The sequence below is a fragment of the Coregonus clupeaformis genome, chromosome 20 (genome assembly GCF_020615455.1).
Source record: "Coregonus clupeaformis isolate EN_2021a chromosome 20, ASM2061545v1, whole genome shotgun sequence".
NCBI lineage: Eukaryota > Metazoa > Chordata > Actinopteri > Salmoniformes > Salmonidae > Coregonus > Coregonus clupeaformis.
In genome coordinates, this window is record NC_059211.1 from 47,170,714 (window position 1) to 47,184,173 (window position 13,460).

General features: G+C 41.1%; 2 protein-coding genes across 3 annotated transcripts; both read right to left on the bottom strand.

Moving 5' to 3' along the window:
* Positions 1-375: 375 nt before the first annotated feature.
* LOC121533545 (spindlin-Z-like) lies at positions 376-4,900 on the bottom strand. 2 transcript variants are annotated; one of them, XM_041839591.2, is made up of 5 exons: positions 4,526-4,900; positions 3,802-3,840; positions 3,406-3,659; positions 2,974-3,207; positions 376-2,653 (listed from the first exon to the last, which is right to left on the bottom strand). In XM_041839591.2, the coding sequence occupies exons 2-5, from the start codon at positions 3,819-3,821 to the stop codon at positions 2,448-2,450; spliced, it is 714 nt and encodes a 237-aa protein (XP_041695525.1). In that variant the 5' UTR covers positions 3,822-3,840; positions 4,526-4,900; the 3' UTR covers positions 376-2,447. The 2 variants fall into 2 exon arrangements, with proteins under 2 accessions (XP_041695525.1, XP_041695524.1); XM_041839590.2 differs by having other exon boundaries at positions 3,802-3,843.
* A 1,205-nt stretch (positions 4,901-6,105) lies between these two features.
* On the bottom strand, positions 6,106-11,403 carry LOC121533546 (granzyme-like protein 1). Its single transcript, XM_041839592.2, has 5 exons — positions 11,294-11,403; positions 10,866-11,028; positions 8,158-8,290; positions 6,620-6,874; positions 6,106-6,435 (listed from the first exon to the last, which is right to left on the bottom strand). The coding sequence occupies exons 1-5, from the start codon at positions 11,343-11,345 to the stop codon at positions 6,280-6,282; spliced, it is 759 nt and encodes a 252-aa protein (XP_041695526.1). The 5' UTR covers positions 11,346-11,403; the 3' UTR covers positions 6,106-6,279.
* Between the last annotated feature and the right edge of the window lie 2,057 nt (positions 11,404-13,460).

Genomic DNA, 13,460 nt, shown 5'->3' on the forward strand with positions numbered 1-13,460 from the left:
TGATTCAAATTGTCAAGGGCTTGATGATTATTTGACAAGTAGAATCAGGTGTGCTTGTCTGGGGCCACAACTAAAATATGTATTTTGGGGGGTACTTGGGTGTAAGGTTGGGTTCGTATTACATGCTACAATTTATACTGCAAGTACTAGAACTTTTAACGGTGTGTTCGTAAAAATTCAGTCAAATTAAATGAAAGAACTGTAAATCATACTGTTCCTCCTAAACTGAATGGGTGAAAAATGGCAGAGGAAAGGGATATGCTAACAAATAAAACGTTCTTACTCATGATGAAATAATTACACAAATGGGTTGGTGATTGCTACAATTCCAGACCTGGGAGGAATGAAAGATGGAGGATAACAGAAGAGTGCACAATCTTTTGGAGTTTCATTTTACTGTACATAGAAACGCCACAGCACAACTGGTGGTGATACAAGTAGCAAAGAAGCACTGACAATTAGTTTTTTACAGTCACATTTTGTAGATAAACATTTTAGTAAAATTGGGCTGCAAAGACTCCCACAAGATTTTCTGCAAGAGATGTTCTTCCTCTGCAACTGTCAAAATAACCAATATGCTTGAATGCACTCAAGGCTGCATTCAAGTGATGCATGCAAATCTGACAATCGATAGAATTAACCTTATGTACACCATGGACCAACGCACTTTGTAAATGAATGCACTGTATGCCCTGGAGTGGTGAGACTAAATCTAAATAATTCTAACCAAAACATTGGCGTTTTGGACTTCCTGGGATTACATTATGTACTGTAGCTCCCAAGTCTTTAAAATAAGATTAAAAAGTGAAGCCACAAGAGGCCAGCCAGGCTGGAGGCTTTTTGAATGCAGTCTTTGCTGCATTTCTCTAGGTGAGATTTCTAGATGGGCTTTAAAGCTGGTATTTCAATTGGATATTTACAATATAACAGGAGTAACCACAACAGCATACATTTACAATACACTACACAAAAGTTAGATTAAATATTGTATGCGTGTTAACGTTTATTTTCTCCATGCGTTTTTATCATTATGATTTACCGATGCTGCAATATGCCACTTGTTCTTGCACAAGAAAAGTATCTTGACAGAAAAAGACAATGTGGCAAATCTTTAGCATATGTATGTGTGTAATTTAAAGTGCACCCTACAATATCAACATATGAATGAGACTAATCAACTGTCATGGATGTTATATTGGAGAAAATGGTCTTATACTGCATTAACTTCCAAACATTGCACATATCCTCTTATACAAACCAACAATAGCAAAAACCTGGTACGCAGCATTTGACACTTTTTTCTTTAAAGCATTTTTTTACTTTTACTAATACTGACCAAATGGTGGCCTTGACAGTAAATGGAATAAAATTGTGAGCGGTTAGCAAATATATACAGTATGGCAACATGATCAGCCTGAAGGCACTTTATGATGTTTGTTTTCTATTCAAGATCAGAATTTAGTGTAAAGCACTGCCTCTATTCCACTCAAGCTAATCATACAGTCTGATGATGTTGGGATTCTGAACATGGTCAGGTATTGTTAAGGCTTAGGCCTTTTCCCGATCTCTACAATCTCATCAGGTTGTGTGGTCCGGAAAAACATGCCCTAACTTTATGAAGACCTGTATTCCTTGTTTCTAACAAGTCTTGATTCAGCATTATGAATAAATGTTTAGATGTTCAAACTAGTGATTAAACCATCAGTTCTCCTAGGCCAGTGCAACCGAGTGCTATGAATCCAATGATAGCACTGTGGGTTCAGAAGGAATGATTGTCTATGAACTGACTGACACATAAATCAAACATAATGCCTATTAATAAAGACAGTAATTTTTTTTTTTTTTTTTACTTATACTTTCAGGGGCATCACAGCTTATTGCATTTCTCCTTCAAAGGCTTCACTGAACACTACAGCTCAAACTAGTCTCTACAAATATTCACCTATACATCATGCTTGCTGTTTGGTCATTCAAGGATCACATATGAATGGCTATTGGGGGCAGCTTTTACTATTAGTTTTATAATATATAATTCAGTTCAGCTTTGAATAAAGATAATTGAGCATTGGGATGTGGGAGACAATTCAAACGCGGTCGTTATTGCACTTTACTGTAAGTCTGTCATTGTAGGGCAAGGTGCACTCCTGGACTGTCCAAGATGTGAATCTACCGTGCAGCACAACAACCAAATGGGGTAACTGAAGAAGGGAGGAGGTTTAAAAAGGTCCTTCCAAGTGTACATGTTCCCACTCTCCTCCTAGTGGCCTACAATAGCATTGCTACAGTTCTGCTGTGCATACCATAGAACTAGTTTTAATGTGGACTAAAAGATTGCACTTCCTGAATAATAAAGCATAACTGTTATACCCTCCAGGGCCTTAAGAGATGGAGAGATAGAGTGAGGAGGATAAGTGAAAAGTAAGCGATAGAGTGAGCAAACAAGTGTCCTAGGTGGTCTTCACCAGGTCGTAAACATGGATGTGAAAGTCATCGTCGTATTTGATGTAGTATACGGAAGGCTTGGCAGGGACTTGGTAGATCACCAGGCCTGTTCGCTTCACACCTTTGTCAGTAACATACTCCACCTGCTTCCCCACAAGGCTCTCAGTCTCCTCGCCTGGCTTTCGGTCGGCCGGAAGCAAGTGCTTATTTTCTAGAGAGAAAAACAATGAATAGTCAATGCTAGGGTCTTTTCTTCAAATCTGCTTTGGGCCATTAGCAAAATATGCTATTTTAACCAACATGCTTATGCTTGTATGTATTCAAATATATAAATAAGTCACATAGGACAAGTAAGAACAAACACAGGAAATATTGTCCATAGCACTCCTAAAGCCACCATCATCTTATAATTAGTGTATAAAGAACAAACAATTTCTACTCTATATTCACCCTCCTGTTTTCTTTAGGGAGAAGTATCTGAACACTCTTATGCAGGTGGAGATGATGCTGAAGCTGAGAAATGGTCAGTACCTGCTTCAGGTAAGATCCTGAGATCTCCATCGGCGTAGTCGTCCCACAGCTGGTACATGTAGAGCACGGGGTCCTTCTCATAGGTGATGTAATACCAGTTAGTCATGATGGGAGCCCTGGAGAGGACCATGCCTCGCCACTCATTCTTCTCTCCATCCTCCTTCTCAAAAAGGTGTTCCACCGCTTTGCCTACCAACTCCTCCGCCCCGTGAGGAACCTTGATCTTGTTGTTGACTGTGGAAGCAGATAAAGGTCATCAAGACAGAGACTAACATCACATAGCCACTGTGTCCCTGCTGTCTGATCATGCAGTATCAGATATACAATAAAAACATGTTATAACTTGTGCAAACCAAATTACAACGTTTTTGCATTACTCTGAGAAGAGGATGTGACGCCAGAACTAAAAAAGGAACCCATCACATCACTCACCAACTTTCTCTGTGAGGACCTGTAGATTAGACACCCTTTCGTCCTTGAATAGCTCGATGCCGTAGACGCAGTCAAACCCATCATACTTGACCATAAATAGTGCGGGGTTGACACTGAGACGGTCGAGGACGGTGCCTTTCCATTTGCTCTGGTTGCCCTTCTCCCTCCAGTTGTGCTGTATTCTTACTCCCAGGAGACTGTTGGGGTCAGGGGTCATCACTGTGGAGTCACTCAGCTCCCCGCTACTACGCTTTCTGTGGCATAGTTAAGCAAATCATATTTGTTTGTAAGTGTAGCCTACCTATGTGCAGCTTACTCTGACAGTCTGGAAAGAGGAAAATCTCCAAGTGTTCATGTTATGATAACAATTACAGAAAACTACATGTTTAAACATACCTGCCCCTTTTCTTGGACATCCCTCCAAAAATTCAAATACTGCTGAGGGAACAAACAGACAGAAATGCTCAGAGATTCTGTGATAGAAACAGCCATTTTCAGAAAAATAATACTAGTCTGGAAAGAGACTGAGCTGTAAAGTAGTGGTTGAGACAGACAACCAGAGCAGCCAATGGCTTAGCATGTCTAAATAACTTCCTGGTCATTTCCTTGTATGCATTGCATCCATGGAGGTCACTGCAATCAATGCAGAAGGAACAAAACTGCCGCAGTTATACATCTTTACCCAAAATGTCATAATCTATAGTAATTAATTATGTCACTATTTGAACCAACACAATCATTGTTCAGTAACAACAAACTAATAGACTGAAAGTTGGCTATGAGAGATCAAGAGATGTGCTATTCAACTTCAAGAAAATACGTCAGCCACCACTGTATCAGACAAACATGCAGAAATTACTGTAGTCAATTTGAATTCGTCGCAACGATTGTATAAAACATGAATCGTCAAGTTCTACCATATCGCATTCACTGCTGATGAGACATGGACAATACGCGCCACAAGCACTGTTTGATCGTAATAGGTTATCAATAATTATTGTCTTTATGTCAACTCTACAATGATGTTCGGCGCACAAGCAAATGTAAATCTGGGTCCATGTCCCCGATAAATAATATATACACCGGTGGCCTATATTCTCTCCCAAAAATATAAGATTACCTGTACACGAATTTCATGCCAAAAATTTTCAATTCTTCCTGCAGTAAATGCACACTGCCGCCCATGCAAACCTCGCGAAACCTATGGAAAATGGGAGGATACTTCCATGGGAGAAAAAACTACAGCGCCCATAGAACCTTGAGGAGTGATGACCGTAGAGAGGGAGGTGAACGTGAGAGCAATGAACAATGGGAATTGCTGTCATTGTGGTGACCTCAGGTTTCGTTTCAGTGAACAGTCCACCGATATTGAGCAAAGGTAAGCTCGTGTTGGTTTAACAAAACATTTATGGTTTAACAAATGGTAGGCTACTTGGGTGAAACCTCTGGGTGAAACAGTTGCACATAATTTCATCATATATAATTATTATTACATTTACATTTACGTCATTTAGCAGACGCTCTTATCCAGAGCGACTTACAAATTGGTGCATTCACCTTATGATAGCCAGTGGGACAACCACTTTACAAATAAATAAATAAAAATATTTTCCTATTTTTAATGTTTAATTTTTAGAGTATATTTTTCATTTTCATTTGTTTTATATATATATATATATATATATATATATATATTGTATTTTTCTTTTATATATATTTTTTTGTGGGGGTGGGGTAGGGGGGTGGTAGAAGGATTACTTTTATACTATCCCAGGTATTCCTTAAAAAGGTAGGGTTTCAAGTGTCTCCGTGAGGGACAGGTGACACCTGAAAGTTGTAGGGGTATGTTGCAGGTAGACCTATGCTGTAGGATGCTGTATAAAGAAATCAATCAAAGAAAGGTTCAGGTCCTTGAATGCTTATACTGTAGTGTGTAGGCTACTGAACTTCCAGTGAAGTGGATGGCCAATGAGAGCATCTTTGACTGTGTACAAGGTGCAGAGTGAGTGACATCTGGTCCTATGGCATACTGCTGTGGGGAAATCTCTCTGGGTGGGTTACACTATCAAAAGATGGCAAAATACTGTATTTTGTTGGATGAAGCAACATATGTGAGTGAGAAAATAAACATTTTGAAATGCATGTTTTGATGTTGTCTTTTCTAGATAAGAGCCCATACCCTAATGTTGTGGTGGACACCAGATTCTACAAGATTATCAAAGATGGATGCCACATGTCTCAGGCAGCCAGACTTTGCCCCTCCAGAGATGTGAGTACATTATGCTTTGAGAGAGGCAATGAAGAATTAATCAATCACAGCAATCAATGACATAATCTGACAACCTGCAGTATCCGGCACTGAGTCTTCTCCTCAGGTACACTATAATGGAGATGTGCTGGAACCTGTAGCCAATAGTGCGTCCAACCTTCAGTAACATTGGTCAGCTTATCTAGAGGCTACTGCTTGACCAGCCAGACCAGCTGAGTGACCAAGGACCTAAATGAAGTAGAGAGTCTGCGTATCCTATTGTCACATTGTTTTGTTTTTACCTTACATCAAAACTGTTAACAAATTAACAAAATCAGTGGAGGTTGTTTTCAGTCTTTGAACACCAAGGCAAGAAATGATAAGTGTATCGACCAAAGTTTTTTACTAAAACATTTAGGGAACTCAAGTACTCCAAAGTGAGACACACAAGCCGAAATTAGTGACGTTTAATAAGAATAGCAACAAGGGAACACGCAATCAGAGAAAAGTGTTATCTTTAGCACTTCAACAAAAGCTTTGGGCAACCCTGCTCTTAATTAAGTCATAATCAGTCATATAGTGAGATTTTGTGTAAGCACACACTGGCAGCTTACATTCCCAAAACCTTAAGGGTTTCTAGCTAACTCCCTCTGAATCCATCGGCGGTACGAAGTCACTCGTGTGTACACATCAGGGGTACTAGGGTTGGCACACCTCTGCCCTGAGAAAGAGACAATGCCCGCTGACATCCCTTTACACACCAACGGACCTCCTGAATCCCCCTGCAATAGCAAACAATGCATTTCAATTCATTCTCCTTTGTCATACAGAAAAACGGATGAGTCATCTATCATAGTTAGTGCCTTGACCAAGAGAAACTATATTCTAGTTATAGCCAATAATAGCCTGTCCTGACCAGGAAAAACTAATTGCAGAGAGTTATAGCCTATAACAGTGCAGTCATACCGAGCAGAAGCCTTGGAAAGCGCTGGGGCCTGTTGCGCACACCACGCGGCTGGAGATGTTGATGCCACTCCACTTGCGGGCACACTCTCTGGGTGGGATGATGGTGGCATTGACCTCCTGCAGCTTGTCTGGTGAGTTGTCGTTATCATCTATGTCCCCCCAGCCAGCCGTGGTGCACATGCTTCCCTCAGCCATCGAACCATTCATCAGAGGGATCAGCTGCACTGCTCTGTTCAGGGTGGCCCTCCCTCTCAACTAAGAAAGATCACAGAGATAGCACACTGTATACATAATCTGTATGTATTCAGATATATGTTGTAAATATTCACTCAGTGGCGAGTTTATTAGGTACACCACCCCGTTCACGAAAATGGATCGCTCATACAGACAGTGAGTCACGTGGCCGTGGCTTGCTATATAAAGCAGGCAGACGGGCATCTAGGAATTCAGTTACTGTTCAATTTAATGTTAGAATGGGCAAAACAAGTGACCTAAGCGACTTTGAGCGTGGTATGATTGTAGGTGCCAGGCACGCCAGATCCAGTGTCTCAGAAACGCCCGCCCTCCAGGGCTTTTCACACACGACAGTGTCTAGGGTTTACCGAGAATGGTGTGACAAACAAAAAACATCCAGTCAGCAGCAGTCCTGTGGGCGAAAACAGCTCGTTGATGAGAGAGGTTGAAGGAGAATGGCAATAATCGTGCAAGCTAACAAACAGACAAATAACGGCACAGTACAGCAGTGGTGTGCAGAACGGCATCTCAGAACGCACAACTCGTAGATCCTTGTCACGGCTATTGCAGCAGACGACCACACCGGATTCCACTCCTATCAGATAAAAACTAGTTGGCATGCGATCACCAACACTGGACGATTGAGGAGTGGAAAAACATTGCCTGGTCCGACGAGTCCTGGTTCCTGTTGCGTCATGCTGATTGCAGAGTCAGGATTTGGCGTAAGCAGCATGAGTCCATGGACCCATCCTGCCTGGTGTCCACAATTGGCCCAGCGGCGCACAATTGGCCCAGCGTCGTCCAGGGTAGGGGAGGGAATGGCCGGCAGGGAGGTAGCTCAGTTGGTAGAGCATGGCGTTTGCAACGCCAGGGTTGTGGGTTCGATTCCCACGGGGGGCCAGTATGAAAAAGAAAAAAAAAGAATAATGTATGCACTAACTGTAAGTCGCTCTGGATAAGAGCGTCTGCTAAATAATGTAAATGTAAATGTAAATGGTGTCAACAGTACAGGCTCGTGGCGGTGGTGTACTGGTGTGGGGAATGTTTTCCTGGCACACGTTAGATCCCTTGATACCAATTGAGCAACGATTGAATGCCATGCCCCGAATAATTCAGGCTGTTATGGAGGCAAAGGGGGGTCTGACCCGATACTAGATGGGTGTACCTAATGAACTGGCCACTGAGTGTATATAGGCTATGATTATATATATTATTTTGTATGTATTATTCATGGACTTTAAACCTACAATGAAGTCAGTATCATCATGGATATTATTGTAGGCTATGTCCTTGTTGTCACTCACCTTGAGAAGCATGACGTCATTCTCCAGGTTGTCCCCATACCTGGGGTGTGGAATGTATTTAACCACATCCAATACTTGTTGTGAATTTTCATCCTCTGACAAGTCGTGAGCCCCAAGAACCACCCTGTAACGCCTGAAAATCAGTGCATGAAAGAATTTACTTGTGTATTTACCTTGAGAGACTAGTGTAATAACATTGAAATACATTTGGACAGATCCTACTACATTCTTAGACTCAACAACCCGGAAGCAACTATCAGCAGACAAAAAATACACACCCTTAATAGAAATCAGCAAAAAATAAATATTAGACACTGTTAAAGCATTCGCTCAGAGAAAAGCACCAGGTATGGACGGCTTTCTCATAGAATTGTACTTAACATTCTGGGACAAAGTAGCGCCCCTATTTACTCAAATGACAACACACGTCACTCAATTCAGTGCTTCCTAGTTCCATGTATCAATCAGTTATCTCAGTTATATTAAAACCAGGAAAATCTGGAGAGTCCCCTGCAGATTACAGACCCATAAATTTGATAAATTGCGACAATAAAATCATAACAAAACTCATAAGCAACAGAATGGCAAAAGTCTTCCCAGACTTGATACATGTTAAGCAAACAGGGTTGATTAAAAATAGATACAAACATACAAGAACATGTTTCGGTATAATACAATACGCTAAAAAACAAGATGTAGATTTATCAATAATGGCTGTTGATACCGAAAAGGCTTTCGACTGTCTTAAATGGCCTTTTCTATTCAAAACTTTGGAAGCCTTCAACTTTCCATTTGAAATAATAAATGTCATGAAAATATTATATAAATGTCCTAAAGCTAAAATATACACAAATGATACATTATCTGATTAATTTCCTTTAGAAAGGGGCACAAGACAGGGATGCCCCCCCAGCTATCAGTATTGATTAACATGAGTATAAACTAAACTTTTTTGCCGATTATCTCCTGATGTACCTGACAAATATGGAAAACTCAATTCCCCCCTTGTTAAAAATATTTTCAGAATACTCTAAAATCTCAGAATATAAAATACATGTGGAAAAAACTTAAATAATGTAATGGCAATAAGATAAATAGTAACTCATGATTTACAGCAATCCTTTAACTGGACCAAAAAAAATCTTACTGTAAATTCTTAGGATGCTTAATAAGTGACAACAAACAACAAATATATAAAGATTGCTTTATCCCATTACTCAACAACATGAAAGCAGATCTAATTAAATGGAACAATCTTCCCATAAATCTTACAGGTAAAATAAACCTTTTTAGAATGGCATGGCTCCCAAAGTTTTTATATTTATTTTCGGTAATACCAATTACCCAACCAAAGACATTCTTTAAAAAAGTATACTCGGTCATAGCAGACTTTATATGGGCAAATAAAACTAATAAACTAAAAAGGAAAGTTTTACATCTTCCTAAGTCTGAAGGTGGTTTTAACCTTCCAGACTTGGAATTGTATTAACTCGGCACACAAGGCTTTTATTTGCGACATATTGTTAAATGCACTAAAGAGGAACAATGTGTACGTATTGAAGATTCACATGCTCATACCCAGAATGTTTTCACGTGTCTATTTTCAAAGGAAAAAGCTAAGAACATTAACAACTTCATAGTTAAGAACACTATAACAGTAGGGAATAAAATGAAATGGATTCTACAAGAACCAATATCACTCCCTAAAAACAATGGAGCAATCCTTGGCTAGCTTTTCAGAATTCACTGATAAATTGGCCCACAATTAAAAGTTTAAAAGTTTAATATCACGACATTTCCACCTGAAAGCTTTTGGACATCAGAGCAATGTTGAGGGAATCCTATTTGAGTCAGAAAAATATACTTGTGTGATAGGTAAGATGTAAAAACCTTGCTTAGAGCCTATCCAACTGACAATCTCTTAGAAAAAAATATTAACTATTGGAACTAAGATTTAAAAATAACTGATATTGGCACAAGATGGAGGGAGTGTTGGAACATAATGAACAAAATTAGAGTTAACAAAAATGTACGCTTAATATAAACTCATGTAGAGAATGTATTATACAAGAGACAAAATTCACAAATTCTACAGCACAACGGCAGAGTCATGACTTAACAATGACTCAATAATTCATGACTTCTGTGAGTGCTATAAAGTCCAGTTATGGGCAGAGTTAGAAACCTGGCTGTCAGAAGTTTTACAATGTAAATGTACTTTTAATCCGTCTTTCAGCATATTTCAAGACATGGCATATCCTCGAGGGTGTGGTGAGATACCCAATGGGTTGGACTATTATTTTTGTCACTTATATTGAAGAAGCTATTACTTAAATACTGGAAGTGAAATGATACTCCATCGTTAAGAGAATGGAAGAATCAAATGCTTTATTTAAATATTGAAAAAAGTCTGGCTACAGACAGAAACAACATAACACAATCTGAAGTCATATGGGGCAGAGTCTCACAAGCATTGGAAACAACATTGGGTGTGGAGACAGTGGGAAAATGTGGGTATGAGCAAGTGTGATATCATTAATGTTTGTTGAAATGTATGTACATTTTAAGTTGTCTATTGTTTTTGTCTATGTATGATTTTTGGTTATTGTCAAAAAAAGTTTTATAAAATATTTTTTTTAAACAACATTGAAATAAATTAGTTTGAGAGATTCTGAGAGACTTGTTATATGTTTAATAGAGATTCTCACCCGTCACAGTGAGCAGCGGTGAGGACAAAATCCTCTCTCACCAGAACTCCTCCACAGATGTGTTGACCTTGGGACTGTAAGGAAGCCATGTAAGGACGAGAGTTACGAGCTGCCTCTCTTCCACCAACAATACCCACCTTCGGCACCTTGCGCCCATCAGTGCCTTTGAACAGAAAGTAGAGATTACTTTTTCTATAGCTTTTGTCTATAGCTCTGTATTGCTACTGTATCTGCACAGATTACAACAAATGGTATGTCAGTATTCACTACTGCCAAATAGAATATGAACTGCCTTTAGAGCTGTATGCAGAAGCATTGAAATTTTCATAACTAGTACTATACTTTTATACTTATATATTAGTCTGCATGCTGCAGTTAGTTCAGTGCTAATGGAAGTTAGTGTGTTATTTAATTTAAACATGCCTTACCATTTAAGGCGATGATCAGCACTATGTGAAGAACCACTGAGCGGATTGCCATAGTGCATATGGGCAAATGGCATGGTACACCTCTCGGTTATAAAAATGTAAGGGGGGGGGGGGTGTCTTTGTTCCCCATTGTACTGGGTCTTTGTTCCCCATTGCCACACACCGAACGTGTTTACCAATATTTTGCTGTGGCTTTGTGGTTTCAAGTGTTGCTTGATGGTGTACTCTGAGGAAAGATGGTTGTGATATTAGGAAATCATGGCTAGCAGAGTGCTGGCTGGTCTGATTGTATAGAGATTTCCCTTGAATCTCAATATTTTATCAAAAACATTAGAGCAAGCATCAGTTCAAGTTTATGTAATTTATTTATGATGATACTCAAACATGCAGAAGCATTATGTTGGAAAGCAAATTACAAAGGCTCCATGTTGTGCTATTGCTGCAAATACTTGTGCAATGAGAAGCTACCACTAACTTCTGTTGGCATTGTTGGGACATAGTGGTGTTTACCATGATTTGCTCATGTAAACCTTTCCCAGCATTCGCAGGTTTGAATAGACTGCAAAACTGTTTAAGTATAACAAACATGACATTCTATCTGATGTGTATGCAATTCTTTATACTGATCACAAGCCATTTCACTCTGTTCTGTGAAGCACACATTTATTTCCCTTACACTACGTACATGGTAATTGTTATGCATTAAACATAGACGATAAAGATAGACATCCAATGTAACAATTTAAGAAAGACATCAGGAGTACCAATAGGTATTAATATAAAAAAGAATTGGGCTGCAAACAAACTAGTGTCAGAGTGGTGTGTAAGATGCGTGGAAGGAATCAAGCGCAGGAACAGGATGACTTCAACCGTCTTTAGTAATGTTCAAAAAACACGTGAACAATGAGTCGCCAACCCAACCGGGTGGCGCAAACAATTACGCACAAAAACACAGTGCGTCTAAACAAGAAAAGCGCACGCAGTGCGAGCTCTCGGGTAACAACAACGAGAGAATACAATAAACTTCTCAGAGGCAGGCTGACAATAAACAATCACGCATAACACCTGACCCAAACACACGAAACTAAATAGGGAAACAATTAAGACACAAATAAGGGACAGGTGTTATGAACAGACAAAACCAAATGAACATGAAACATAGAACGGTGGCAGCTAGTACTCCGGAGACGACAACCGCCGAAGCCTGCCCGAACAAGGAAGAGGAGCAGCCTCGGCCGAAACCGTGACAGTACCCCCCTTGACGCCGCGGCTCCAGCCGTGCGCCGACCCGGAGCTCGGGGACGACCCGGACGACGCGGAGCAGGGCGCGCAGGATGACCCCCGATGGAAATCGGTCAGTAGGGACTGGTCTAATACGTCCCTCCTTGGCACCCAGCACCGCTCCTCCGGACCGTACCCTCCCACTCCACGAGATATTGAAGACCCCCATCCGGCGTCTAGAATCCAGGATGGACCTCACGGTGTACGCTGGAGCCCCCTCGATGTCCAACGGGGGCGGAGGAGTCTCCTCAATCTCAAAGTCCTGGAGTGGACCAGCTACCACCGGCCTGAGGAGAGACACATGGAACGAGGGGTTAATATTTTTGTAATCAACAGGTAGTTCTAACCTATAACTCACCTCGTTCAATCTCCTCAGGACTTTAAATGGCCCCACAAACCGCCGACCCAGCTTCCCGGCAGGGCAGGCGGAGGGGCAGGTTTCTGGTTGAGAGCCAGACTCGATCTCCAGGTGCGTACACTGGCCCTCACTGCGGTGTAGGTCGGCGCTCGTCTTCTGTCGACGTATGGCACGCTGCAGATGGACGTGTGCAGCGTCCCACGTCTCCTCCGAGCGCCGCACCCACTCATCCACAGCGGGGGCCTCGATCTGGCTCTCATGCCATGGTGCCAGAACCGGCTGGTACCCTAATACACACTGAAAAGGGGTTAGTTGGGTGGAGGAGTGGCGAAGAGAGTTCTGTGCCATCTCGGCCCAGGGCACATATCTCGCCCACTCCTCCGGCCGGCCCTGACAGTATGACCTCAGAAACCTACCCACGTCCTGGTTGACACGTTCAACCTGCCCATTACTCTCCGGGTGGTAACCCGAGGTAAGGCTTACCGAAACCCCCAACCGTTCCATAAATGCTCTCCACACTCTAGAGGT

Bases quoted from the DNA above. Each gene is read 5' to 3' on its own strand.
- LOC121533546 (XM_041839592.2), bottom strand. From the start codon at position 11,345: ATGGCAATCCGCTCAGTGGTTCTTCACATAGTGCTGATCATCGCCTTA. The intron at 11,029-11,293 runs GTAAGGCATGTT...TTCTGTTCAAAG, and splicing joins GCTGATCATCGCCTTAAATG to GCACTGATGGGCGCAAGGTG. The intron at 8,291-10,865 runs GTGAGAATCTCT...ACTGATTTTCAG, and splicing joins ACCGCTGCTCACTGTGACGG to GCGTTACAGGGTGGTTCTTG.
- LOC121533545 (XM_041839591.2), bottom strand. From the start codon at position 3,821: ATGTCCAAGAAAAGGGGCAG. The intron at 3,660-3,801 runs GTATGTTTAAAC...ACTATGCCACAG, and splicing joins ATGTCCAAGAAAAGGGGCAG to AAAGCGTAGTAGCGGGGAGC. The intron at 3,208-3,405 runs GTGAGTGATGTG...CTGCTTCCACAG, and splicing joins GGTCCTCACAGAGAAAGTTG to TCAACAACAAGATCAAGGTT.